This window comes from Gopherus flavomarginatus, chromosome 22 (assembly GCF_025201925.1).
Source record: "Gopherus flavomarginatus isolate rGopFla2 chromosome 22, rGopFla2.mat.asm, whole genome shotgun sequence".
In the NCBI taxonomy this organism is placed as follows: Eukaryota; Metazoa; Chordata; order Testudines; family Testudinidae; genus Gopherus; species Gopherus flavomarginatus.
Genome location: NC_066638.1, coordinates 5,363,736 through 5,390,195, shown reverse-complemented (window position 1 = coordinate 5,390,195; position 26,460 = coordinate 5,363,736). Strand labels below are relative to the sequence as shown.

The following is a 26,460-nucleotide window of genomic DNA, read 5'->3' as shown; positions in this document are numbered from 1 at the left end:
TGACAGACATGCCAGAGAACGTTCCTTCAAGGTAGGAGACCAGGTTATGGTCTTGAAGGCGCAACAGGCCCATAAGATGGAAGCATCATGGGAAGGGCCTTCACGGTCCAAGAGCGCCTGGGAGCTGTAAACTACCTCATAGCATTTCCCAATTCCTCACTAAAGCCTAAAGTGTACCATGTTAATTCTCTCAAGCCTTTCTATTCCAGAGACTTACAGGTTTGTCAGTTTACAGTCCAGGGAGAGGATGCTAAGTGGCCTGACGGTGTCTACTACGATGGGAAAAAAGACGGTGGCGTGGAAGAGGTGAACCTCTCAACCACTCTGGAACGTCTGCAGCGGCAGCAAATCAAGGAGCTGTGCACCAGCTTCGCCCCATTGTTCTCAGCCACCCCAGGACGGACTGAACGGGCATACCACTCCATTAATACAGGTAATGCTCACCCAATCAGAACCCCACCCTACCGAGTGTCTCCTCATGCCCAAGCTGCTATAGAACGGGAGATCCAAAACATGCTACAAATGGGTATAATCCGCTCATCTACCAGTGCATGGGCATCTCCAGTGGTTCTGGTACCCAAACCAGATGGGGAAATACGCTTTTGCGTGGACTACCGTAAGCTAAATGCGGTAACTCGTCCGGACAACTATCCAATGCCACGTACCGATGAGCTATTGGAAAAGTTGGGACGTGCCCAGTTCATCTCTACAATAGACTTAACCAAGGGGTACTGGCAAGTACCGCTAGATGAACCTGCCAAGGAGAGGTCAGCATTCGTCACCCATGCGGGGGTGTATGAATTCAATGTCCTTCCTTTCGGCCTTCGAAATGCACCCGCCACCTTCCAGAGGCTGGTAGATGGTCTACTAGCTGGACTGGGAGAATTTGCAGTTGCCTACCTCGATGATGTGGCCATTTTTTCAAACTCCTGGCCCGAACACCTACTACACCTGGAAAAGGTCTTTGAGCGCATCAGGCAGGCAGGACTAACTGTTAAGGCCAAAAAGTGTCAAATAGGCCAAAACAGAGTAACTTACCTGGGGCACCAGGTGGGTCGAGGAACCATAAACCCCCTACAGGCCAAGGTGGATGCTATCCAAAAGTGGCCTGTCCCAAAGTCAAAGAAGCAGGTCCAATCCTTCTTAGGCTTGGCCGAATACTACAGGCGATTTGTACCCCACTACAGCCAAATCGCTGCCCCACTGACCGACCTGACCAAAAAGACCCAGCCAAATGCAGTTAAGTGGACTGATGAGTGTCAAAAGGCCTTTACCCAACTTAAGGCAACGCTCATGTCTGACCCTGTGCTCAGGGCCCCGGATTTTGACAAGCCATTCCTAGTAACCACGGATGCATCTGAGCGTGGTATAGGAGCAGTGCTCATGCAGAAAGCAACAGATCACAACTTCCATCCTGTCGTGTTTCTCAGCAAAAAACTGTCTGAGAGGGAAAGTCACTGGTCAGTCAGTAAAAAGGAATGCTATGCCATTGTGTACGCCCTGGAAAAGCTACGCCCATATGTTTGGGGACGGCGGTTCCAACTACAAACTGACCATGCTGCACTAAAGTGGCTTCATACTGCCAAGGGGAACAACAAGAAACTTCTTCGTTGAAGTTTAGCTCTCCAAAATTTTAATTTTAAAATTCAACACATCACAGGAGCTTCTAATAAAGTTGCTGATGCACTCTCCCGTGAGAGTTTCCCAGAATTCAGTAGTTAAAAAGTGTTCTTAAAATGTAAAAGTCTGTTAGTTATATACTTAGGAGTATATGTAAAGGTGTATGTGTTGTATTAATCTGTTTATTTTCAAGTTCTAGAAGGAAATCGCCGCCAGTGAGATTCCCCACTGTCTGCAATTTGGGGGGCGTGTCATAAACAGATAGCTAAGGGTTAATGTCTCTTTCACCTAAAGCACCTGACCAAAGGACCAATCAGGAAACCGGATTTTTTCAACTTTGGGTGGAGGGAATTGTGTCTCTGTGTCTTTGTTTTCTGGCTGCCTGCTTGCTCTGAGCTTTGGAGAAGTAGTTCTACTTTCTAGTCTTCTGTTTCTAAGTGTAAGGACAAAGAGATCAGATAGTAAGTTCTATGGTTTCTTTTCTTTGGTATTTGCATGAATATAAGTGCTGGAGTGCTTTGATTTGTATTCTTTTTGAATAAGGCTGTTTATTCAATATTCTTTTAAGCAATTGACCCTGTGTTGTATCATCTAAATACAGAGAGAACATTTGTACTTATTTTTCTTTCTTTTTATATAAAGCTTTCTTTTAAGACCTGTTGGAGTTTTTCTTTACTGCAGGGAAATTGAGTCTGTACTCACCAGGGAATTGGTGGGAGGAAGAAATCAGGGGAGATCTGTGTGTGTTGAAGTGGCTAGCCTGATTTTGCATTCCCTCTGGGTGAAGAGGAAAGTACTTTTTGTTTCCAGGATTGGGAACAGAGAGGGAGATTCACTCTGTTTGGATTCACAGAGCTTGTGTCTGTGTATCTCTCCAGGAGCACCTGGAGGGGGGAAGGGAAAAAGGATTATTTCCCTTTGTTGTGAGACTCAAGGGATTTGGGTCTTGGGGTCCCCAGGGAAGGTTTTTCAGGGGGACCAGAGTGCCCCAAAACACACTAATTTTTTGGGTGGTGGCAGCAGGTACCAGGTCCAAGCTGGTAACTAAGCTTGGAGGTTTTCATGCTAACCCCCATATTTTGGACGCTAAGGTCCAAATCTGGGACTAAGGTTATGATACTTCCATATTTATTTTCTTCCAGTGACTGCCAGATCTGCTTAAAAGTCAAACGATATATTGTGGGGAACGTGCCCAAAGTTTGGATGACCCTCCAAACTTCCCCAGTGACTGGGGGGAAGTGTGGATCCAAAGTTTAATTATCAGAAGCTGTAGACTGAGGTCCTGCCCACAAAGTTCAGATCTGACCCTCTTCAAGCTTTCTGTCTGGCCAGTCTCTAATATTTTCAAACTCCCTAACGCTTCAAACTCAATATGAGATTTGAGGATTGAGCTGGGTTCTTTCTGCCCCTTCTCTTGCCACCAAGATTCTGCAGTTGGAATTTAGCTGACAGAATGAGGTAGAATGGGAGCTGATTCACTCCCAGAACAGGTTGAGCCCTGAAATGCCAACAAGAGCAAAATCTTGCATCTGACAGTGAAGTCGGCAGCTGCATCTCCAGACACAAAGGTTGAGTAAAAGTGCCATTTCGAAGGAGTATTTTTTCTGTCTCTATCTGCACTTAAGGAGAGAAAAAGACCTTTCACAAAGGAAAGATCTAAGACACTGCAGTTGCATCAGAACAGACAGGATTCCTGGAGGAGACACTTAATTCATTTGCCAAGAGTGTTTTGATTTACAGATCTACACAGTTTGCCCTTGTGAACTTGGCAATTGTGTCAGATTGGAAGCTCAGGTTGGATTTTCAAGTGGGATTTTTGTGTTTGTTTGTTTTAAAAGCAAACTCCACTATGGCACTAGTGGCAGCTGGCAGACTGGGATCTGACAGCAAAGGATGGACAACTCAGGACCGGCACTAGGGGTTTTAGCGCCCTAGGCGCACGGCAATTTCGCTGCCCCGCGCGCTGGTCCTGCAGCTCCGGTGGAGCTGCCGCAGTCGTGGCTGCAGACGGTTGGCTGCTCTGCGGCTCTAGTGGAGTTGCCGCAGTCGTGCCTGTGGGAGGGTCCACCAGAGCTGCGCGAGGAGCAGACCGTCCATAGGCATGACTGCGGCAGCTCCACCAGAGCCGCGGACCAGCGGACCCTCTGCAGGCATGACTGCGGTAGGTCCACTGGAGCCGCCTGCCGCCCCCTCCGGCAAAACGCTGCCCACCAATAATCCTGGCGCCCTAGGCGATTGCCTAGGCCGCCTAAATGCAAGCGCCGGCCCTGGGACAACTGCATTTTGGTCCATGTAGAGCGGTTCCATTTAAAATAAGAAGCAGATCAACATGTGGCCCATCCCTTGCTCCAAGCTTCCTTCTACCTGAGCAATTCGGCAGCACAGCAACTAAGGCATGGTAAGGGCAGGATCAGTGTGTATGGATGCAGGGGAGGGTGCTTGTGGGCTTGGTGGTGGTGGGGAAACAGATTCCTCTGTGAGATGTTTAACACTGCACTCTGCCCGTGAATAGGCCACTGACATTTGCCATCCTTACTTTTACACGTTGGCATAGGGTCGCCTATGCTCCATGTCCCGTTGGCCTGGCACCTGATGACCCGCTGGCCCGTGTAGTAGTAGCCAGGGTCACAGATCAGCATGAGCTGGGCATCGTACTGGTACTGGGTCTCGTAGGTCAGCCTCCATCTGCCATGCTCCACCGTGATGCTGTTGATATCGGGGCAGGTGATGGCTGGACAGCCGCCACAACAGTGGGGGAGCAAAGGGGGGGAAGCAGAAATGCAGGAATTAACTAACGATTTTGCTTTGGGGCTCCTTCTGCCTTAGGGCTTGTAATAGGGTGTGCTGGTCCTTTAAGGAAGGCTTCAACACCAGCCCAGACTGTTTCTGTTTACAGCCCAGAACCAGGAAATTCTGGGAGACGTAGTTTCTAGGGTTGGTGGCTTGGCAGCAATGGACGCTGGGAAGGGGAGAGAGGATGCCTGCTAAGAGAATGGTCAGGGGAAAGGAAGCTCTTTCACGTCTCGGTCCCCCTTTCCCAGCATGCATTGCTGCCAAGCCTACAACTCCTAGGCATTATTCCTGTAACCCTTCTGCCCCTCTGAGTTGGCCGCAACAAGGGCTGGGTTCAGTATCCAGGGGTTCCATTTCAATAACGCAATGCAAAACCGGCTCGAGCTCCCACCCAGTGACCTGGGACAATTACATACCACCCCCCTGGGCACCTCTGGGAGGCAATACTTCCCCTCTCGCAAGCACAGAGTCTGAGGGTAGCAAAATCCTTTTAGTAAAGGAGGGAAACAATTTGGCATCATATTGGGGAAACACCACAAACAGGATTCATGACATAAACCATGAGCAAAAGACCCACCAAGTAAATTATGGGCTGAAACTGGATAGAGACTGTGCTAGGCCTTCAGCCTCCCTTAAAGGGTCACCACAACCTCTTTTTACAGGGCTTCTTCTGTCCTTTGCCTGAATATCTGATTTTAACCTCTGAACAATTTGGCATCATATTGGGGAAACACCACAAACAGGATTCATGACATAAACCATGAGCAAAAGACCCATCAAGTAAATTATGGGCTGAAACTGGATAGAAACTGTGCTAGGCCTTCAGCCTCCCTTAAAGGGTCACCACAACCTCTTTTTACAGGGCTTCTTCTGTCCTTTGGCTGAATATCTGATTTTAACCTCTGAACAATTTGGCATCATATTGGGGAAACACCACAAACAGGATTCATGACATAAACCATGAGCAAAAGACCCACCAAGTAAATTATGGGCTGAAACTGGATAGAGACTGTGCTAGGCCTTCAGCCTCCCTTAAAGGGTCACCACAACCTCTTTTTACAGGGCTTCTTCTGTCCTTTGCCTGAATATCTGATTTTAACCTCTGAACAGAGCTAATTACAAAACAGCCGGTGATAACCTGTGAAACACAGTGGGGTAGGGTTAGGGCTTTGCCACTCAGGGGCTGTCCAGAAGTTACGTAAGACATTGGGGCGGGTCCTTAACTTTTCTTGTTTGTTTTGCTGTTACAGAGTGTTACAAGGGGCGGGGGGATCTTGAAAAATCACCCCCAAAATGTGCTGTGGAGGGCGACATTGTAGCTCTCGCTCACATACCCGATCCATCCAGCAGAGGGGGCCGTGCTGCACATTTTAGAAGACCAGAAACAAAGCCATAAATGTAACGTTCCCTTGGCTGGACAGCCTTTCCAAATCACCTTGCGGATAAGGCGACCGAGCCCAGCTGGAGGCTACTCACCCATGCACTGTGGAGGGATGTTGCTGTTACTCCACTGCCCTGTCTGCAGACACTCTGTGGTGGACTCTTCTGTGGCCTGCAGGTGGAATCCCTGGTTGCAATGATAGACAGCTTTGGTACCCACGGTGTACTCTTTGCCGAAGACGATTCCGTTCGTCGGGGCTCTGGGCACTCCACAGGAGATAGCTGGGGAGGGGGAAAAATACTGCCCTCTGAGCTGAAATGTTGATAGATGGTTAATTAATGGACCTGGGCCCACTCCAGGTGCCCCCACCAGTGGGGATTCGAAGCCAAACCGGCCACAGGGCTGGAAGACAGGGCACTGGGCTGGATGGACCGTTGGTCTGACTGAGTATGGCCATTCTTATGCAGCGTGGTGGGCTGGAGTTCAAGGCCCTGAAAGTGTCTGGCTTAATGGGACAGCAGGGACAGAGAGAGCAAACGTGGAGGGTTTGGCAAGGGGGCTGGTTCTAGGGGACAGAGGAGTGGATGCAGAAGCCTGTCACCCAAGCACAGGGCGGACTGGAATGCTTGTGTCAGTGCTCTGGGTTTTGTACAACACGCTGAATGTCATGCTGACCTCTTCCCCTGCCCACAGAGCTGGAAAATTGGGCAAGCAGAAGCTGTCTCTCAATCCTCTTTTCTTCATCAGCATTCACGGTGGCTGGAAAAGTGGCCTGGGTTCGCCTCCAAAAATAACAAGTGGGTTCCTGCCCCTCTCTTCTCGAGTCTGGGCTAAGACAGCAGCCGGTCCATTTGGACCGGTGAGTCACGGGCCCCAACTCAGAGCCCATCTGTCTGGACTGGGGTAGGATGGCAAACGGGAATGGAGAGCTTGTGCAATGCTACGCTGATGTTAGAAAGCAGCCAACGGAGCCTCGCTGCAAAATGCCACCGCAGGCTAGAAAGGTGGAAGAAGATAACAGGATTTTTAGAAATGGCTGCTTTGGGGTGGACCCCTGCACCAAACAATGGCACATGTGGGTGTCTCTTTTTAACCAGGCTAAAGTGAATTTATTACTGGAGTGACCATCCCTAGAGAAAGAGCTTCCTCTGCTCAGGCACCGTTTGGGCAGACTCAAAATGCACCGTACAAAGGAGAGCTTGTAAAACTGAGGAGGGGAAACTGAGGCACAAAGGGGCAGAGCCGCGACTAGAACTACAATTCCCTGAATGCCACAGTCGTGCTCTAGCCACTAGGTCACAGCTGCCGCATCCAAGCTTCATCAGTATGGGACCCCCTCTAGTGGTGAAAGGAGCATCCAGTCCTCCTCCTTCCTCCTCAGCTGAGATGAGGGCCCTGGTGTGCTAGGTGCTGTACAAACACTCAGTGAGAGACAGCCTTGAAGGTGTTAAAAGCCACACAGACAAGGCATGCAATGGGAGAGTATTGACAACTCCTCCAGGTGGGGAATGAAAACACAGAGGTGACATGGCTTGTGCAAGGTCCCACCCAAGGGAATCTGGAAGAGCAATTCACAGTCCAACACTTCAGCTTTCCTCTTATTCACCCTCCAGGACATTAAAGGTTGCAAAACTCAGAGCCAGCCAGGAGAGTGGCTTTTTGAGACATGGGCCCCGTAGGGCATTGAGTGGACAGACCCATCTCATTTCATTCTGCACAGACCTGCTATTGGTGGCATGGATTTCCACCCTTAGAGGTGCAAAGCGCTTTCATCTCATTACCAGCGCTGGAGTCACTCAATGCTCCAGTCTGGAAAGCAATTAAGAAGCACCTAACATAAGCTGGTCTTGCTTATACACGTGGGTAATCCAGCAAGCAAGTATTAGCGGGATCAGGCATATCCCCGGCTGAAATGATAATCACACGTATGTCACTTCAGCGAGCTAAGGAGCTTGATGAATCCAACTAGGAGACGGGGTGTCTAGACAAATTGCCCTGCTGAATACCAATTTCATTCAGAGGTGAAAGAAGATGGTGCTGGAAATTCGTATCATTCTTAGCCTGTTAGTTGTCAGTTTGTAATCACTTTTTTTCATACATTATATCTGATTAGAGCAATTGAAGGGGTGACCACCAAGCCAATAGCTTTTCCTCAGGTGTCTACCTCACCCTGTCTGCCCCTCAGAGTTGAAGAGAAAGAGGAGAGACAAGGAGATGGTGGTGTTTAGGGACTTCGCCAGAAAGAAAACTCAGAAGTGAAACACTAATAGACTGATCCAAAGCCCATTAAAGTCAGTGCAGGTTAAAAATACAGTAAAAAAAACAACCCTCCGCGGCGAGTTTCAGAGCCTGGGTCAACTGACTCAGGCTTGCACTCCAGGAGGACAACAGCAGTGTAGACATTTCCACCTGGGCTGAGCTCAGGCTCCAAGACCCAAACCCCTGGCTGGGTTTCAGGGCTCAGGCTCGTGCCCAAGCCCCAACACCTGCACTGCTATTTTTAGCTCCTGAAGGGTTTTGTTTCTTTGCAATGCAGAACTAGCCTGAAAATCTTTCTATTGACTTCACAGGGCTTTGGAGCTGAGCTTTAGTGTGCATGGAACCGGAGAGCGGAGACGGCTCTGTGCTTTATGCTGGCGCAGGGATCCTTTAGCACCAATGCCTTTTGCAAACCAGAGGACCTAGCGGCTGAGGCAAGGTACTGGGCCTGAGCAGAACCAACGTCTGCCACAAGTCCCCAGCATGACACAAGGATTATCATCCCCATTTGGGGAAACTGAGGCATGGAGCGCTTAAGGCTGGGCTTTTCAAAGGGGCTGAAGAGAACTGGGTGCCCAATTTCCATTCAAACTCCATGAGATTTGGACACATAATTTCCTAAATTTCCTTTGAAACCCCCAACCTTATGCTGGGTATCCCAGTTCCCACATCTGTAAAATGGGGATAAGCACCTCTCTTTCCTCTCACTTCTGCTGCGTGTGCACACAGCGCCTGGCACAATGGGGCTCTAGGAGCTACAATACACATAATAAATAATATTGGAGAAGTGACACCAAAGCAACTAGCAACACAGACATAATATTGGGGAGGGGGTAATGACAAGAGAAGAAGCACTAGAATGAAGGGGCCAGAGGGTAGTCAGCAATAATCTGGGTCACTCAAGCCAGATGTAGTTAAATAAAAAATTCATTACACTACTAATCCCCTCTCTTCCCCATAAAACCCTCTTCACCTGCAGATGGCCAGGCTGAAATGTGAACAGTCCACCACAGATGGCTGGTTGGGCCTTCGGATATTCTGCTTGCTGCATGACATGGACTCTGGCGCCCTTCGCTTTGCAGTGGAAGGATGCCCCTATTTGCAAATTTGGCATCCTTGAACAGAATATGGGATTATTCAGTCTCTATTTACAGGGCCCAGCATAGAGCACAGAGGCTTGGTTTTCGGGATTGCAGTATACGTGCCATCTGCTCCAGCCATGCATTACCCAGGTTGAAATGCAAGCACCGCAATCCAGGGGAGTCAGAGAAGAGGATGAAATATTGGAACTCTTCCCAGGGAAAGCAAAGTCAACACATATCTTTGAGGGACCCATTCGGAGCCTAACTCTCAGGATGGGGGAGAGGGGAGCTGCTGGAGAGGGAGGGGGAAGGTACGAGAGCAGTGTTTGCAGGAAGAATGTGTGCTAGGGAAGAGGACACATGCTTTGATGGCAAACATGTAGCTGTGATTGCAAAAACAAGGCAGCTTAAAAATAGACAGCAGAGGTAGAAAAGATGTATTAGATCGTTTTGTATTGTCCCCTCTGTGCCAAGGGACGATTGCTCCCTGCAGAATGTTCTGTACTAGTTCCATAAATGTCAACCAGGACAGAACAGGCAATAAAGATTACTTGGAGAGGATGGCGAAAGGAATGGAGGATTATGAGCTGGCAGAAGGGGGCTACGCGAAATGTCATTGTTAACTAAACCATGTGTTTATGGGGACCCCAGTTCCCATCCTCCTGACATGGCTGATTGTCTGAGCAATTTATTCCATGTTGTGGGACAAGTTCCCATATCCCTGCTGTGTGATGCTAGCTACTGGAAAAGAGAGATGCTGAGGACAGCCAAAAACAAAAGGTTGCCAGTTGGCTGAAAGAGAGCAACAAAAAATGTGTGCTGGAGTTCATGTAGTTGTACTGGGCAACATATACAAGCCAGCAATTGATCACATCTCATCAAGGCCAGATGGGGGAGCTGCTACCACTGTGAATTATGGTAATAAGTAGCACTTAGCTAGTGCTACTTATCTAGTACCACAGAGCTCAAAGCTCTCGATAATGGTGGGGAAATAGGATTTGTATTTTAAAAATGGGGGAGAAACTACAGCACAGAGAGGGGAAGTGACTTGCCAACAGTCATACAGAGAGACAAGGAGAGAACCAAGGAGTCCTGACTCCCAGTTCTGTACTCCACCCACTAGTCCCAAAGGATGAGCTTTCCCCCAACTTCATCTATCTAATATTTGTAAAGAGACTGGGCCATACACATTCCTGATGTAACTCTGCAGAGTCCGTGCAGTCACACTGGCGAGGAGTTTGGCCTGCTGTGCACTGATAAAAGAAGTAACCCAAATAAAGGGCAGAGTGTTAACCTTATCATTGCTGGGTCTCCCTGAGCACTCCTGCTGCTTTACCATGAACCTTTCACTGGAACATGCCAGGTGCCTACAGGGCAGGGTGCATGGCCGAGTCACACCCAGTAAATCGATCCACAGGCACAGGCAGGTGTTATTGGTGAAGCAGCTCCGGAGCAAAACTCTGCTCGCAGGCAGAGAGCCCCCTGCTGCTTTAGAAACAGCCGTATGCCTGGAATGACTCTGGAAGGAGCAGGCTTCATGCAGGGTCTGAGCTGCCAAGCTCTCAATAACACCACAGGTGCTTTCTGCCTTCCAGGCCTTGTAGCTGTAACTAATGGACCGCACAACTCAGGCGAGCTTTGACAGAGTCAGCTTCAGCGCCATCACCGAGGGAGGCTGAATGGAACTAAGGCCCCTTGTCCCACTTTTACTGTCTTGTCGCTATCCCACTTGGTGCAGCAGCAGGACGTGTCCCCCACAATCCAAGAACCAAGACACTCTCTCTATACAAGTAAAATCTTCCTGGTGCTTTAAAATTCCTCATCTTGCAGGAAGGCAGGCGTAGATCCTCAAAGGTATTTAAGCACCTAACTCCCCTTCAAACCAATGGGAGTTAGGCTCCTAAATACTTTTCAGGATCTAGGCTGGAGGGTGGTTTGGTTTGGTTTAATAGGAATGTGATCCCCAATGTAAATCACCTTTTAGGGCAGGTGGCAACTCAAGGGGCCAATCTAGTAAAGGCTCAGGAGTGTTACGAGCCTCTGGCGCAGCAACAAGGATGGTGGGGCTTTCCTTTAGAAAGATTTCAGCAAGTAATTCCTGCTCTCTCAAGTACCAGATAGAAAGTCTTCACACTTGGTTTAATGTCTCATTCCACTGGGATTCATGAGCTACAGTTGCCATGACAGCCTGCTGCTAATATAACTGTGTCCTACTGTTGGATTCAGCTGCTCTATTCAATTAACCGGCTCTTACCCCAGTTTGTATTTTAGACTGGGATTATTCTCTTGTTTGCCCCAGCTGCATCCCTTATCTGCCTCTTGTTAACAGCACAGCTTTCCGCAGCTTGGATTGCTTTACCTCACTCAACTGTCTGTTAGTACAGACTCTAAAAGGTTATTCAGAGCAACCAACACAGAGCAGCCCTTGCAATTGGAGAGGGTGGGTCCCAGGGCAATCCCTTGCAGTCTGGAGTGTCCATATCCCCTCCTGCCCTCTGCAGTTGGTTGAAAAACGAAGAAAGAAGTTAGCAACATTTTTGCAAATTTTACTCCTGAGTTTTTTGTGTCGAAATTTCAAATTTCAACCAAACAACATCACCTCGAAATGCTATTTATCAAAAAAATGGTTAAAAAATAGAGACATTCTTCCCCACACAGCAACCATTTTCATCAAAGTTTTGCATTTTGAAAGATGTAGCCATCTGGGTTTCTTTCCCAGTCCTCAGAGAAGCTAAGGTGTAAACAGACAGGATTTACAAAAGAGCCTAGCACCCAGGTTTTTAATGGGTGTTAGTCACCTAAATACCTTTAAACATCTGGCCCTAAGTAATTGAGGAGCACAAGCGTACCTTACGCTCCTAAAACACTTAAGCATCTCTTGAAAATCCCATCCTGAACTATCCTGCTACTCCGCAGGGTAACGGATAACACTAGTATAAGAACACCTTGCCTACACGGTACCTGTTCTCTGGCCAGTTTCGAGAACCATCAATACAATGTTGATTCCCCAGCGTTACATTCACTTGGAACATTACAGGAAGAAACATTCGGAGCTATTGGAAAACCCCATCCAGATAAAGAGAAGTGTTTTATCAACAGAGAAAAGCAGGGTTGATCGTGGGATTGAAAACAGGTACAAATACCAAAAGCAGTGAGTGGGGAGGAGAGAGCTGGGTTTAAAAAAAAAAAGGATGGAATATGGTGATGCAGCAGGTGATGTTCTGGTGGGAGCTTTCCCCTCTGATGCATGTGCAAAGCGCTGTGTGCTAGAGACACATGATCAGTAAGAGAAATTCACAAAGGACCACTATGTCCCAGCACCTACTGAAAGCCAATGGGAGCGGGGCACCTACTTGTCATCTGTGCCTTGGGAAATCTCCCCCTTAGCACACAATAATTAGCTGAGGGTGGGATTTTCAGATGTGCCTAAGGGAGTTAGGAAGCACAATTCTGCCACTGAAGCCACAATCCCACTGCAGGTCAAGGAGACACATGCTCCGTAGGTGCTTTTGAAAACCCCACCCTAACCCCGAAAGCCCTCGCTCCAGGCTGGGCTGTACCATGACCCCGTTCCGCCACAATGGTACATGTTGTGATCAGGCTTGGAACCCTGCCCCCTTCCCTAAAGCTTCAGAGCCTAAGCTCTAGCCCAAGCCGTAACGTCAATCCTACCTCCCGGCCTCTTGCTCGCCCTGAGTGAGCATTCCCTCTGCCCCTACCCGCAGCCAGAGACACCCAGTGAGCAGGGGGAAAAGGGCCATGGCAGTGCAGGTCTACCCAGCCCATGCCCCCAAGCAAGCCAGGGCTTCATCCGAGCTCAGACTGAGGAGCTCAGGGGATTGGGTGTCCCCACAGGAATTCATGTGTCTTCTCCCCACCTTGGCACAGAGGAACTGCTTCACTCCAGTGGTAATAGCCTTCAGGGTGCCTTGAGCACGTGGTACCGCTGTGGCCAATGAGACGGTAGCCCGTGTCGCAGCCGAAAAGGATCTCGCTGCCTGGCTGCAGCCCGGTATGGCTGAGAATCGAGCCGTGGAAAGGGGGCAGAGGGAGGCTGCAGTAAGGAGCTGGAGAAGGGGGAAAATATGTCACACACACATACACATATCTTGGAACAAAAGAGGTGCCATGTCGAGACAAATTCCCCTCTCTGTGCTTAGGTGTTAGACGGCGTTTGCTTTGGTCTAAGATCTTACAAGGAAAGAGAGGGGTTGCAAAAAATATAAAGCCAAAGGGGGAAATGTTACAACGGCACATAATAAGGAACAGGCATCATTAACAGCGGTGCAAAGAACCCGTCCGCTCCGCGAGTGATTTCCGGACATATTTAGGGCCAGACTGTAACATTATTGTGGCCTGCATCAGGGGCAGTGTGTAGCTGTCCTGCTCCAGCAGCAGACCAGGGACGGAACTGTGATTCAGAGACACATTTCCATCTCGGCTCAAAGGGGAAAGTAAAGTTCTACACTGGTCTATGCCAGATGACTTCCCTCTTTTGCACCAGCTCAGGGCTGCTGGCTGACATGTTAGGGGAATGGAGTCCAGGCTCAGCCTACCTGCATGGGAGAGCTGTTCACGGAGATGGTCCTTACAGCACCGTGAGATGCAGCTCACAGGTCTGCCCTTAGTAATTTAGGACCTGACCCTGGGAGGTTGTGAGTGCCCGCAACTCCCACTGGATTCAATGAGAATTGTGGGTGCTCAGCACCGCTCAGGATGGGGCTTTGAGAGTGCTCTGCGCAAGGGGCGGGGTATTCTTGAACAACAAAAGCATCTGAATGCGACTGATTTCAGGTTCTGTTCCAAGTAGGCAGGGCTGGTCTGACGGTCACACACCCTTTGAGCAAACTGGGGCTGGACCCGGAGCCAGTATTACAAAGCACCACAGCATTCTAGAGGAAGCACTGAAAACGCTGCCAGTGACAATCCAGACGCTGCTGTGCTTTTTGGAGATTCGAAGGCCAGAAGGGACCACCGGGATCATCTAGTCTGACCTGCTGTATAACAGGCCAGAGACCTGCCCCCAAGCCATTCCCAGTGCAGACCTTTCAGAAAAACAGCCAGTCTTGATTTAACGATTGACCGTCAGAGATGAAGAATCCACTACAACCCTTAGTAGATGCTGCCAATGGTTAATTACGCTCATTGTTAAAAATGTACGCCTTATTTCCAGTCGGAATGTGTCTAGCTTCAACTTCCAGCCATTGGATCATGTTTTCTCTGCTAAATATTTGTATCCTATGCAGGTACTATAATCATGTTACTCCTTACCCTTCCATCGTTAACATAAATAGATTGAGCTCCTTGAGTCTATCATTAGAAGGCAGGTTTTCTAATCCTTAATCATTCTCCTGGCTCTTCTCTGATCCCTCTCCAGTTTATCAATGTCCTTCCTGAACTGTGGACACCAGAACTGGACACAGGATTCCAGCAGCGGTCGCACCAATTCCAAATACAGAGGTAAAATAATCCCTCTAGTCCCACTTGAGATTCCCCTGTTTATGCATCCAAGGATCACATTAGCCCTCTTGGTCACTGGGTCACAGTGGGAGCTCATGTTTATCTGATTATCCACCACTACCCCCCAAATCTTTTGTAGAGTCACTGCTTCCCAGGATAGAGTCCCTCCATCCTGTAAGTCAGATGGGGGCTATCATTCAAGTACTTTTCTTGTATGGGAAGCTGGGCAAAACTCTTAATTTTGCAAGTCTTTTGGAGATAAAAACAGGTAAAACTCAGTAAGCTTGAAAGAGTTTTGCTTTGGGTTTTTATGTTCTCAGTGGAGGTCCAGGTCAGAAATCAAAAAGGAAATGCTCACAAACCCACTCTGAGAAGAGCAAAACCACCAAGATTTACTCAGCTCTGGAAATTAGGAGTAATGTCTGGTAATTAAATATTAATTGATTCATTTACTGAGTAATGTCATTTATTTATGACATTCACTCAGGGTCGCACTCTAGTTTTATGGCTTTCATTAAGTAATTGAAATTTGCTAGCTTCCAAAAGATGCTAATTAATTTTGAGGAATTCTTAGTAAACAGTCAGTATCCGGTAATTGGTTTATGCTGGATGAGATGTTAAAACTCACCCTGTTTCCTCTGACAGCAATGGCAAAACCCCCAGTGGCTGGAATGGGAGCAGGATTTTAGCTCTAGTATTTCCCTTTGGGTGCCTTAATACAAGAAGTCACCTCGAGTCACTTCTCATGCACCAAATGGATTCTCACACAAGTTCCAAGTGCTGTGCTTCTGATGCTACGCACCAGACAGCATCTCCTCAATATTAGGCTCCAATAACACAGCATCACAGTGATCTTTAAGTGGATCAAAGCGAGGGAAATGCTGTTTTAAGGACTTAGAGGTGGAAGAAGCTGTCCAATCAAGGCTTCAGATCCACACAACAGGTGGTGCTTCCTTAGGATAAAATTCCCCCTGATGCCAAGAGTCTGCAAAAAGCCCATGCTGTACATTGGGCTTCAGTGGGACTCAACTCAACGCTGGGTCGAATCTTGTCTACGGAGAGCTGTGTGGAACTAGTTTTGGATCACTGAGATCATGTAACATTTTTCTGGTTTCGGTTCCCTGGAGTTTTTGCTTCCTCCTCCCCCAACTAAAGGTTTGATGCCCAGATATCACAGGGACGAGGGCATCAGAAATACAACATGCAGGGTGTACTGCAGGCAAAAGCAGGACATTTCCTTTGGAAACCCCCAACTGACTCAGTTTCCCAAACGTCAGTGAACTGAAAACTAGGCAAGCTTCGGGCTGCTCCAGAATGCTCTATACAGCTCCATTCCCCCAACACAATCCTGCTTGGCTCATACAGCAATAACACTCAAATAGGAAAAGCAAAGGGAGGTAGCCAAAGTAACGGCCACATTCTCAGGGGCCGGTTTCCAGTCTCTACGACGAACTCACCTGAGTAGCGGATTTTAAAGCCCTTTCGGTTGTACGCATGGTCGGAGGACCAGCGGAGATACACCTTGTTCCCAGTGCTGGTTACAGTCAGAGGAGCAGAGTAATTCCCACTTAGAGACAACAGCAGTGGACTCTGGCCAGCGGGACCTTTCGGGAAAGATTGGACAAGGGAAGGTTGGGCCCAGCACCTCCGCTCAGCGATAGCCACTCCTAGTCTCACACACCGGGACCTGATTTTTGCAGAAGGAACACAGGGCCAGACCTGCTTTTGGCCATACTGTGGGAGCTCTCACTTCCTCCTGAACATTGCCATTGAGTTCTGTGGGGCCAGGATTTCACCTTCACGGTGAAAACCTTCTGCACACTCACTGGGGCAATGAGCAAGGGGTCTGTGCTCTCGATTCCGCCATGAGGTTCCATTTCTGAGCACAAGAACAGAGCCGCTCAGCTGTGACACAGGAGACCCTCGGCTCTCCTGCAAGGTGCTTGGTGTGTGGTTTAGGGAAATGTCTTTGGATTGCTTTAAAATCCTTTCATTCCCCGTCTCAACCCATCCTCCTCAACGACCTTCCTCATTGTTCTTCAACCTTGCACATGCTCCAGCTACTTCCCTCTCTCCATGCACAGCTGTCCCAACAACTTCGCTGAGCCATCCCGCCGCGATGAAATCCTGGCCTCTTCCTCACCCGGAAGTGAAGCGCAAAGCTAGAGCTTCTCACCGTGCTGCATTCCCAAGCAGAAATGCTCCCTCAGGGTATGTCTACACTGCAGCTAAACACCCCCATGGTCGGCCCGCGCCAGCTGACTCCAGCTTGCAGGGCTTGTGCGACGGGGCCATTATAATTGTGGTGTAGACTTGGATAGGAGACTGGGCTCTGGGACCTTGTGACTGGGGGAAGGTCCCAGAGCCTGGGCTCCAGCATGATGTCTACGCCACAATTACAAACAGCTCCATAGCCCAAGCCCCATAAGCGCAAGTCAGGCCAGCTGCAGGTGTTTAAGTGCAGTGTAGACATACCCACTTAGGAGGGATTTTTCCAAGCACAACACAGTGATAGGCGTGTCGCTGGAAAGAACCTCCTAGGCTCAGGGAAGACAGTGTTTAGTGACTAACAGCAACGCTCACTGCTACACGGTTGTGTTCTTTCCCCCACCCCCAACAGACAGCATCCATGTGATTCATGTGACAGTTACCATCAAAGATCTCGAACTCGTCGTACTGCTTCTCACTCAGGAAATACTCAATGGTGAGGGTGATGTTGTACCCGGGCTCTACTTTGATCACCCAGGAGCAGGTCTGGAAACGGGGGTAACGCCCCAGGTAGCTCTGGCTGAGGATCACGCCGGTGGAGTCCGTCAGAACCTCGTTCATCAGGCAGTGCACTAAACCAAACCCAGAAAATGAGACCTCGTTTCAGGGGCCAGAAGAAAACGATGGGAAGAAAGGAAAGCCAAGGTTTAAAATGCAGGATCTTAGAGTTAGGTTGAAATTTCCAAAGTGGCTTAAGGTGACAAGGCTCCCAACTCCAATTGACCTTTATTAGGATCTAGGGACTCTCTTGGGATCCTTGGAAAATTCCAGACCTAAATCCTGATTTAGGCTCCGCACTAAGTGGGCTGCTTTTTAAGAGTGCTGAGCCCGCAGCAACTCTAGCTGAAGTCAAGGAAAAATAGCACTGTGCATGAGCTGGGTCTGTGTCACTCCAGCTTTGTGTGAGGAAACTGTCAAAATCCATGGGAGTTGCACGGGTATAAAACCGGAGTAACGCAGGGATGGATCAGGGCCTCACCTTTTGACTGACAATCTTAAAGCAGTGTGCAACCATTCTCTTATCGAGCCTCAGAATATTCCCTCCAAGACCGAGCAAACTTTATTATCCCCATTTTACTGACTGGTAAACTGAGACATAGCTCTTGTGAGACTTGCTCAAGATTACTAGGCAAGTCAGTTAGACTAGAACCCTTGTCAGTCCTAGTTGCTTGCTCTAATCCCTAGATCTCACACAATGCAGAAGTGTTTATACCAGAAGCAAGTGTTGAATAAAAGTTTGGTGTAAAAACAAACCAAAAAGCCTAACCCAAGAGACACCAAAATACAAACCCATAAGAGGATCTTTATTTATCTGTACATCCATCCATCAGCGATTGAATGCTGTATTGAACGCTATACTTGGGATTACAGAAAACAGCAGGAGCTGTCCAGAAGGGACAGTGGATTCTTTCCAAATCCTTAAGCCCAATAATGAATTTTTTTACCTCTGTAAATTGGTGACCAGATATCATTTAAACAATCTCTTGGCTTGCACGCTAACCACCACCAGTTAATAACCAAATGACTGCCCCTCCCACCCCGTTCTCACACTATTAGAGAGAGACAAAGTTGGAGAAAAATCTCCCATTATACAGCAAAAATGCCCAGATGGTGAAAAGAAGATGAAGAGATAACCATGGCTGAAGTGGAAAAAAACCTATCAATAGGAAGAGATAGGATAAATAAGATAACAGGGTTGCATCTTTGGCATTCCTCCTGAGTAACAGGAAGGGGTGTGATGCATCACACTAAGGGCGTTCAATTTTCTCTCCTTTAATGCACTGTGTAGTACTAATCCAGAAGCTGCGCCTCACAGACTCTGCCCTCAGGAGGATTGTACTTAACTGAAGTCAGTTCCTTGGTGCTACAGGGGTTCATGTATCACTGGCAAATGGTCAGAGAGGGATCTTTGTCTCTCCAAGGATAAGGATGTTTGAATTGTTGTTTTAATGCCTTCATGGATGTAACCAGGTGTCTGCTGTGTCAGAACAGTGCCCGGAAAGGCTTCGTTCGGGCTGTGACTCGAGGAAGTACTTACACTTATGCTTAAAATTAAGCATGTGTTCAAATGCTTTCCTCTGCTGGGGCCTCAAGGCATAACACAGCGCTACCCAATGCTAGACAAATTCTACCAGGAGGGGTTGAGAGCCGTTAGCTCCCATGGCAATCAGCAGGGGCTGCAACTGACTACATATAATTTCTCAAATCATTTCTCAGACGGATACTGTCATAAATTAACTGATATTTTTTTTTACTATTCGCTCTGCTTTGCTCAGTACCTGCAGCTGGCTACACTGAGTCCCATGGCAGTAGAAGAGCTGCGCTCCCTGCACCATGGTCTTTCAGGGAGAAAAGCTTTGTTAATGAGTTGGGACCCAGGCCAGTTACCTTCGCAGGTGGGGGGCGGCCCTCCGAACTGGAGATGAGTCCCCAGCTTGCACGTCAGGATTTCAGTTCCGCTCAGGGTGAAGCCGGGGAGGCACTGATACCTCACAATGTCACCTGGAAAAAAAGACAAATGCCCTCAGCTGGGGAGAAGGTTTGGTTTATCAAAGATGAAATTCACCCCTATTCAGAGTGGCCAGTACCAGGCTTAGGTACCATTTCATTCCCTCTGTAGCTGCTATTTCAGGAGATTGCTCAAAGGGGCTGACTGCAGGGGACCCAGTGCATCAATTGCACAACTCACCTATTCTATAGCCAGAGAATACCAATCCACAGGGGGAAAATTCACCCATGTGCAGCTCCACTTAATACCCACTTCAACCACCTTTTAAGGGCTTCAGTGAGGGGTAGGTCCACTGCACATCGGCTGCACAGTCCCTCAGGATCTGAGAACCCACCTCCTGGTTCTTACACCAGTGTGGGTCCTGCAATCAGAACTTAGCTGGCAATGCTGTTGATAATGCGCAAGACAGACACAAATCGAGCTGGATCCCCCCATAGATATATGGGAATAATATGTGGAGTATAACTAAATAGATTATATATGGCTATACAAGTAAAATGTGGCACATGCGGGTCGCATTCTGAACGGGAGTAAATCAGTGTCACTCCATTGATTTCAGTGGAGCTATGCTGATTTACACCAGCTGAGGATTTGGCTCAGAAGGAGCAGATACAGTGAGCAAGGTAGCTTTTGATCATGGCGACTTTTCTGGCTGTGGACATACTTTAAACACAGACACAACACTGAAAATTCAAAAATATGGAGGAAAGCTTTTGTTTGAAGCCTCATAGCCTGCTACACACTTTAATCGCCTGAAACATCTTAATGCGGCAGGATGTGACTGAGGCAAATAGCTCTGTACATTTCTGAACACGGACTGGGCTTTCACAGGAGACGTGTCCTTGCAGTTACACCAGTGAGGATAAAAGACTATCAAATCCAGCTGATTCGGTGCATAAGCCAGTCACCGAACTGGGGCAAGCCCTCCAACCTCCCATGCTAACTAGTGCAGAATTAGATGCGTTCCTCTGAAGCACATAGCACTGGAACCAAGATACCAGCTACAGGGAGCTCTCCTCTGTTCTGATGCAGCCTATCCTACAGGGATGGGTGTGGGGAGAAGATACCTATGTTAAATTCTTCATTCTCAGTGATGATTTCGGCATTGGGAACAATGGTCGGAGGGTGGCATTTGAAGAGCTGATAGGCTGAAAAGAAAGAAAAACAGCAAATGTCAGGGCAGGGAATTGCTTCCAACAGGATGTGACTTGTTGGGACAAGGCTCGCATATGCCTAACAACCACTCAGTGTGGTACAAGGATCTGTTTCTCTGAAATAAACTGCCACCCTGCGGCATGGAAAAAGGATGGAGAACCCAGCAGTATCAATCTCAGTTACTTATCTGGTCCCCATTACCCTGAGCATCTCACAATCTTCCATCCTCACAGCCCCTCCGACAGGCAGGGCAGTGCTATTGTCCCCATTGTACAGATGGGGAACTGAGGCACAGAGATGCTAAATTTAGTGGAAGGTCCAACAGAAAGATTGCTGCAGGGCCCATGTTCCCCTAGTTCCAAGCTAGCCCCGTAACCCCTGGACCATCCTCCCTCTCTCTTGGTAGGGTCATGGCTGAGCCTTAGTTTACACTTAACACCTTATGAAAATATCATCGACTTCGTCCTTCCCCAGTATGTGAACCCCCATTATCAGGACTGTACAGTTCTGGCTCAGGTTCCCTACATTATCTCAGCTTTGTTCAGTGCCTGCCACAGCCAAAGCCAGTGCTGAAATACCCAACGGATTCCAACATACGTCCAACATGGCTTCTGAGAAAGGGCAGGTGAGGAGATGCAAGACACCCCCCGGTATTATTAGTGTTGTTGTAGCCATGTTAGTCCCAGGACATGAGAGAGGCAAGGAGAGTGAGGTACTATATTTTATTGGACCCACCTCTGTTGGTGGAAAAGACAAGCTTATGAGCTTCACAGAACTCTTCCTCAGGTCTGGAGAAGGTAACCAGAATGCCCAAGCTAAACATAAGGTGGGACAGATTGTTAAGCATAAGAATTTCACACATATTGTAGGAGACCACTTAAATTGAAGTGGACAGTTAACACCTCTCCAGTCACAGGACAATGGAGAGTTAATAGGCAGCAGGACACTAAAAAAAACATGGACTTGTTTTATGCCTATTACAACAATTTCCAAAACACCCTGCTGTCTACTAACTTATCATTGTCCTATGATTGCAGAGGACCCCTTGTTCACCTTGTCTCTCTTAGGTCCTTAGGATGGTGTCTGTACTGAGAATCAGCACCATGGACAGCACACTAAGCAGCACTTCTCCTCCCAGGAAACAGGTGAATGGAAGGAGAGTGAAAAGAAGACTACAGGAAACCCTGTATGGTGCTGGGCTGCAGCAATTTGTTCACAAGAACATCTTCCTCAGCAGTCTTAGTCTGCCTAGAATGCCATCTATAGCACACTACAAAGCTTCCATGCCCAAAGTCACTGGGAAGAAAACTCTGTATTTGTATGAAAGAGTAGAAGGTTTAGTTCGTGAACAGATGAAGGGTGACTGGTGTTTACAAAGTGACTCATGTGCAGAGGTGATGGGATCATCCCCAGAGTCTGGGATACTTAGTGGAAGAGACTGGACAACCTCAATCGGATTAGGTCAATCTGGGAATAACCAGGATGAGTGGAAATCTTGTTCTGCTCTGCATTCAAGTGAATAATTCACAATGAACAATTATTCTGAGAATTTCATCTTTGATCCCTGTCCTTGAACTGAGATTGCAAAATTCACACTGATTTGTCACTTGGAATTATTCATTATTTTATTCCGCAAATACTTCCTGGGATGCAGTTGGTTTGAATTTCCAACTGAGAGTATTAAAATTGAAGATGCAGGTTGCAGTGCACAGTGTAACTTCCCTGGTATTCGATGTAAAAAACAATAGTGCAGGTTTGAACCAGGTGTTTAATTATATATTTCTCAGCTGTGTTGGTGAAATAAAGAAACTATCCAGTCAGGGAACAAAACCAATACCGTTTGCCTTCTGGGCCTGGCAAAACACAACAACGAGGACATTTTACAATTGAACATACAGCCTGAAATGAACTGTCAGAAAATATTCTAGAACTTGAGCAAAATAATTTGCTGCTCACCAGTAGATGAGCTCATAATGGCTTCACACTCTAATCCCTATGGAGATGAACACACAAGGGATGTGAACGTGGTTAAAGCATCTATTTTTGGATCTGAGTAACTCTTTTTGGAAAGCATTTTCTGAGGTCAGTCCTATTCTATCATACCCCTCCCACCGAGCCTGGGCCACCATAAACTTCTCTGCAATTGGTGTCAGCCTGCTAAGCCCAGATGTAGATGATCCACCTACAAAAAGGAAATAATTTTCATTAACTCTACAAAGCTAGTGGAAACAGCAGCAGAAGAACAATGTTCTTAAGACTTTATTATAATGTATTTAGGTGCCTAAATTAGGATTTAGTTGCTTAACTTTAGACACCGACTCACCCCTCTCTGTGCCTCAGTTTCCCCATCTATAAGTTTGGGGTACAATAACCTCTCCTACTTCATCAGAGAGGTTGTGAGGCTCAATTAATGTTTATGAAATGTTTGGAAAGAGTTGGATGAAGAGGGTAATTTATTTTTACCCATGCACTGCCTAAGGGGAGTGTATGGCCCAACATTTGCAAAAGAAAAAAAATTCCCAACATCATCATAATGAGCTAAGCTTGAACAGAGGAGATCAAAGGGAACTGTCAGATCTGTAATTCTGTGAGATGCCTTCTATACAAGTTCTTTGCAACATACCAAAAAGTTACAGTGAAATGATGAGCTAATGAGCAGGAGAACAATGCATGTTCCAGAGATCTGGGCAGTTTAACTGCCGAACCTGTCACTTCTCCGGCAAAGCTTCTTTGGTCATGGAGGAATAAAAGGGAAGGAGGGGGAGGAAACGGGAGTGAATTTCCCATCAGCCATTTTGTCAAGCTCCCAGAAATAAACACTTGCTTGAAGACTCCGAACCTTTGCTCCTCTGGACACTCTGCCTCTGGATAAACAACTGGTGCTTTATCATGGCCACAGAAAACAAGGAGAGGGAGAAAAAGCCCCAGAAGAAAGAGCAAAGGTTGGACAACTGCTTTAATGGCAGAAGCATCTCTGCAAAGACTTATTTTCAGGTGAATAAAATTCCACGCTAGTGGTATGTCTGTACTGCAATCGGGGAGTGTGATTGCGGCTCATGTGGACATACCTGAGCTACCTTTAATCCCGCTAACTTGGGCATCAGAGCAGGGAAGCGGCGGAAACCTGGAATCCTGGGTGCTTAACTCGGGAGGTGGGCCCACACTGCAGTGTATGTGCTGCAGCTACTTCACTGCTCCAGGACCTGAGCCAGCACCATTAAAGCTACCTTAGGTGTGTTCAGAGAGCTGCAATCACACCCCGTGATCGCAGTGTAGACACACCCTAAGTGGCAGACTGGGCTTTAGGCCAAGATTTTCAATGGTGATTGATTATTCCATTTTGGGGAGCTCAACCTGAGCCACCATAAAGGGGCCTGATTTTCCAAGTCTGGGTACTTAGCACTTTCTCTCAGTGGTCCCCTTTAAGGAGATGGCACCGTGGTGGGACTCAAAAATCCCAGGTTTAATGCCAGCACTGCCACTGACCTGCTGTGTGACCATGGGCAAATTTCTCTGCCTCTGTTTCCCCTCCCAACCTCTGTCTTTTCTATACAGACTGTGAACACTTTGGGGCAGGGACTGCCTCTCACTAGGTATGCACAGCACCTAGCAGGAGGAAGCCCTGATCTCGAATCTAGGTGCAACCATAAAAGGGAGAGAATAATTTCCTTTCTTTTATGTTGTTTATGGATAAAGATTCCAGAGTCCAAGGCTGAATTAATCCCCTTGATTGTGGAATATATATATATATAAATAAAACCCAGGGGGAAATGCAAACACCACACCTAAGGGGAAATGCAAACAACACACCTAGGAGAGAGAAAGAGAAATGCTATTTGCAAGCTTTAAAATGGATGTTTGACAGTGGAGAATAAAAAAAAAAAAACCAGACAAAATTTAAATTAAATGCTATTTTAAAATGCTTGACAGCATCTATTTAAGTGGAGAGATAACGCAGCAATTGGAGCATCAATCTCTATTCCTTAATGGGCTACATTTCAATACAGGGCCATCATTAAGACGGTTTCAGCATCTGGATAACACCGCACTGATACACCTTCCTCTGAAAGCACCCTGATGTGCCTGCACTACAACAAAGTGCAACCTTTTTCTTTGAAACACCACTGAGACCCACCCTTGAGTTATTGTGCCATAAACACCCTTTCTCATCACTTTCACACATCAGGTTCTTGGGCTGCTACTTGAAACAGGCATTTAATAATAGGTGTGACATCATCAAGTTTCAAGGGATGCTGCCAACCTTTCAGCCTCCCTGAACCACTCCTTTTCCAGGAGATGCTTCCCTGTAGGTGTTAAAAGGGTGGTGGTTCCTGTAAGCGGATGATGCTCATCATTGCATTGGGGAAGATATTTAATGGGATGTCTTGTGTGCCTGACCTAAGAAAGCCTGTGAATCCACAAAGAGAAAAATTCTGATCTCAGTTGCAATGTGGCAGATCCAGAGGAAACTCTATGGAACTCAGTGGACTTACACTGGCATATGGTTGGCACCGCCAATGAATCCACCACCCACTTTGGTCAACCAGGGAGCCACCTGCGCACAAATTTTCTGTTGTACTATGTGCAACTTATCCACTGAAGTATACAAAGCTTGAGCAGAACAGAGCAGAATCTGACCCTATGTCTTTTTATCATGGTGTATACACAGAGAAAGCATTAATAGTAACAGTATTCAGTCCCCAAGAGAGACGGTTGCAGAGCATTAAACAGAGCCCAGGCTGTGTGCCTCCCCGCCACACCAGGATGAAGATTACCATTGGAATGGAATGATTTGGGGAGGGTTAAACAGCCGGCAATCAATCTTTAAATACTTTGTGGAAGTTGGTTGCTCAGGATGAGGGTGAAGGCATGAGTTTGTAGAAGGAAGATGCCTGAGGCTGAAATGGGGATCATATGAGTGGAATGAATATCGGATGATTCAGCTGCTTATTTCCTGGTTGTTTTCTGGTTAGCTCTGGTGGGATATGTAATCTAATCAACCTCAACTCAACTTAACATTAATTAACAGAGATGCAGATGATTTCTGATAGGTCATTTTTTTAAAAAATGAAAATTCTCACTGAAATCTTAAATTTCAATGAAAAAATAATGGATGAAATTTGTGCACTTTTTTTTACATTTTTCAACCAGCTCAATCAATAAAGTTTTTAGCCACAGTTTATACTGAGGTTCCATTTCTATGTATTCTATAAAGGGGTTAATAAACCAGGAATAGATGCTTTAATAGATGGTTAAGCAACGGCTCCTGAGTACAAGAGAGCAACAGGTTGCTCACAACCACAGTTTATAACTAGGCTTTGCACAGTTTGCTTTGTAGCTTTGTATAAATTTAAATATTCACTATTGTGCAATCTGGGCGTTAAGATTTTCTTCTGATTTGTATCAATTTAAATTTTTGCAATTGTGGGAAATTATGAAGGGTTCAGGTGATGTGGGGCTAGACACTAGTTATTTAAGGACAGCAGATGCTGAAATTCAAAGAGTTAATGCTTTACAATCTTTAAAACACAAAACAGCCAACATCACATGGCAAAATATACAAAGCAAATATCCCTAAAGCAAACTCTAATAAGTTCTTGAGTGGGATTTTTCTTACTTTGTCCAACTGTAACCTTCAATTATTATAAAAATATTTTTTCATCTGTGTATGGTGAAATCAACATTTAGTGACATTTACCAATAAAAGTCTGATCCTGCCAAGCCTGCTTATAACCATCTAATTGCTGAGGTGCTTATATACATACTACTCATGACTATAACATGCTCCTTAGACGTCTGCTTGGGCGGCCTGACCTGGACCCAAGCCCACCCGACCTGATCCGAGAGGGTAGAGTCATTTTCCAACCTGACCGACCCCTGACTCTGGTCCCTGAACCTGGGTCAGCGCCATGGCTGCCTACTGCCCATGGGGT

The 26,460-nt window shown here is 47.2% G+C and overlaps 1 protein-coding gene across 4 annotated transcripts in view; it reads right to left on the bottom strand.

The window, feature by feature from the left end:
• The window catches only part of CSMD2 (CUB and Sushi multiple domains 2), a 560,963-nt gene that overhangs the window by 60,813 nt on the left and 473,690 nt on the right, over positions 1–26,460 (bottom strand). For 3 of the 4 annotated variants that reach the window (XR_007770925.1, XM_050932578.1, XM_050932581.1), the window contains 7 exons: positions 20,440–20,520; positions 19,252–19,365; positions 17,247–17,435; positions 16,053–16,199; positions 13,014–13,202; positions 5,890–6,075; positions 4,157–4,351 (listed from right to left, as the gene is read on the bottom strand). Coding sequence is in view for 3 of the 4 variants with exons in the window: in XM_050932578.1 (XP_050788535.1) it covers positions 4,157–4,351; positions 5,890–6,075; positions 13,014–13,202; positions 16,053–16,199; positions 17,247–17,435; positions 19,252–19,365; positions 20,440–20,520 (1,101 nt within the window). In the remaining variant the exon portion in view is untranslated. The remainder of the gene's footprint in view (positions 1–4,156; positions 4,352–5,889; positions 6,076–13,013; positions 13,203–16,052; positions 16,200–17,246; positions 17,436–19,251; positions 19,366–20,439; positions 20,521–26,460) is intronic. The other variant, XM_050932579.1, reaches the window with a different exon arrangement.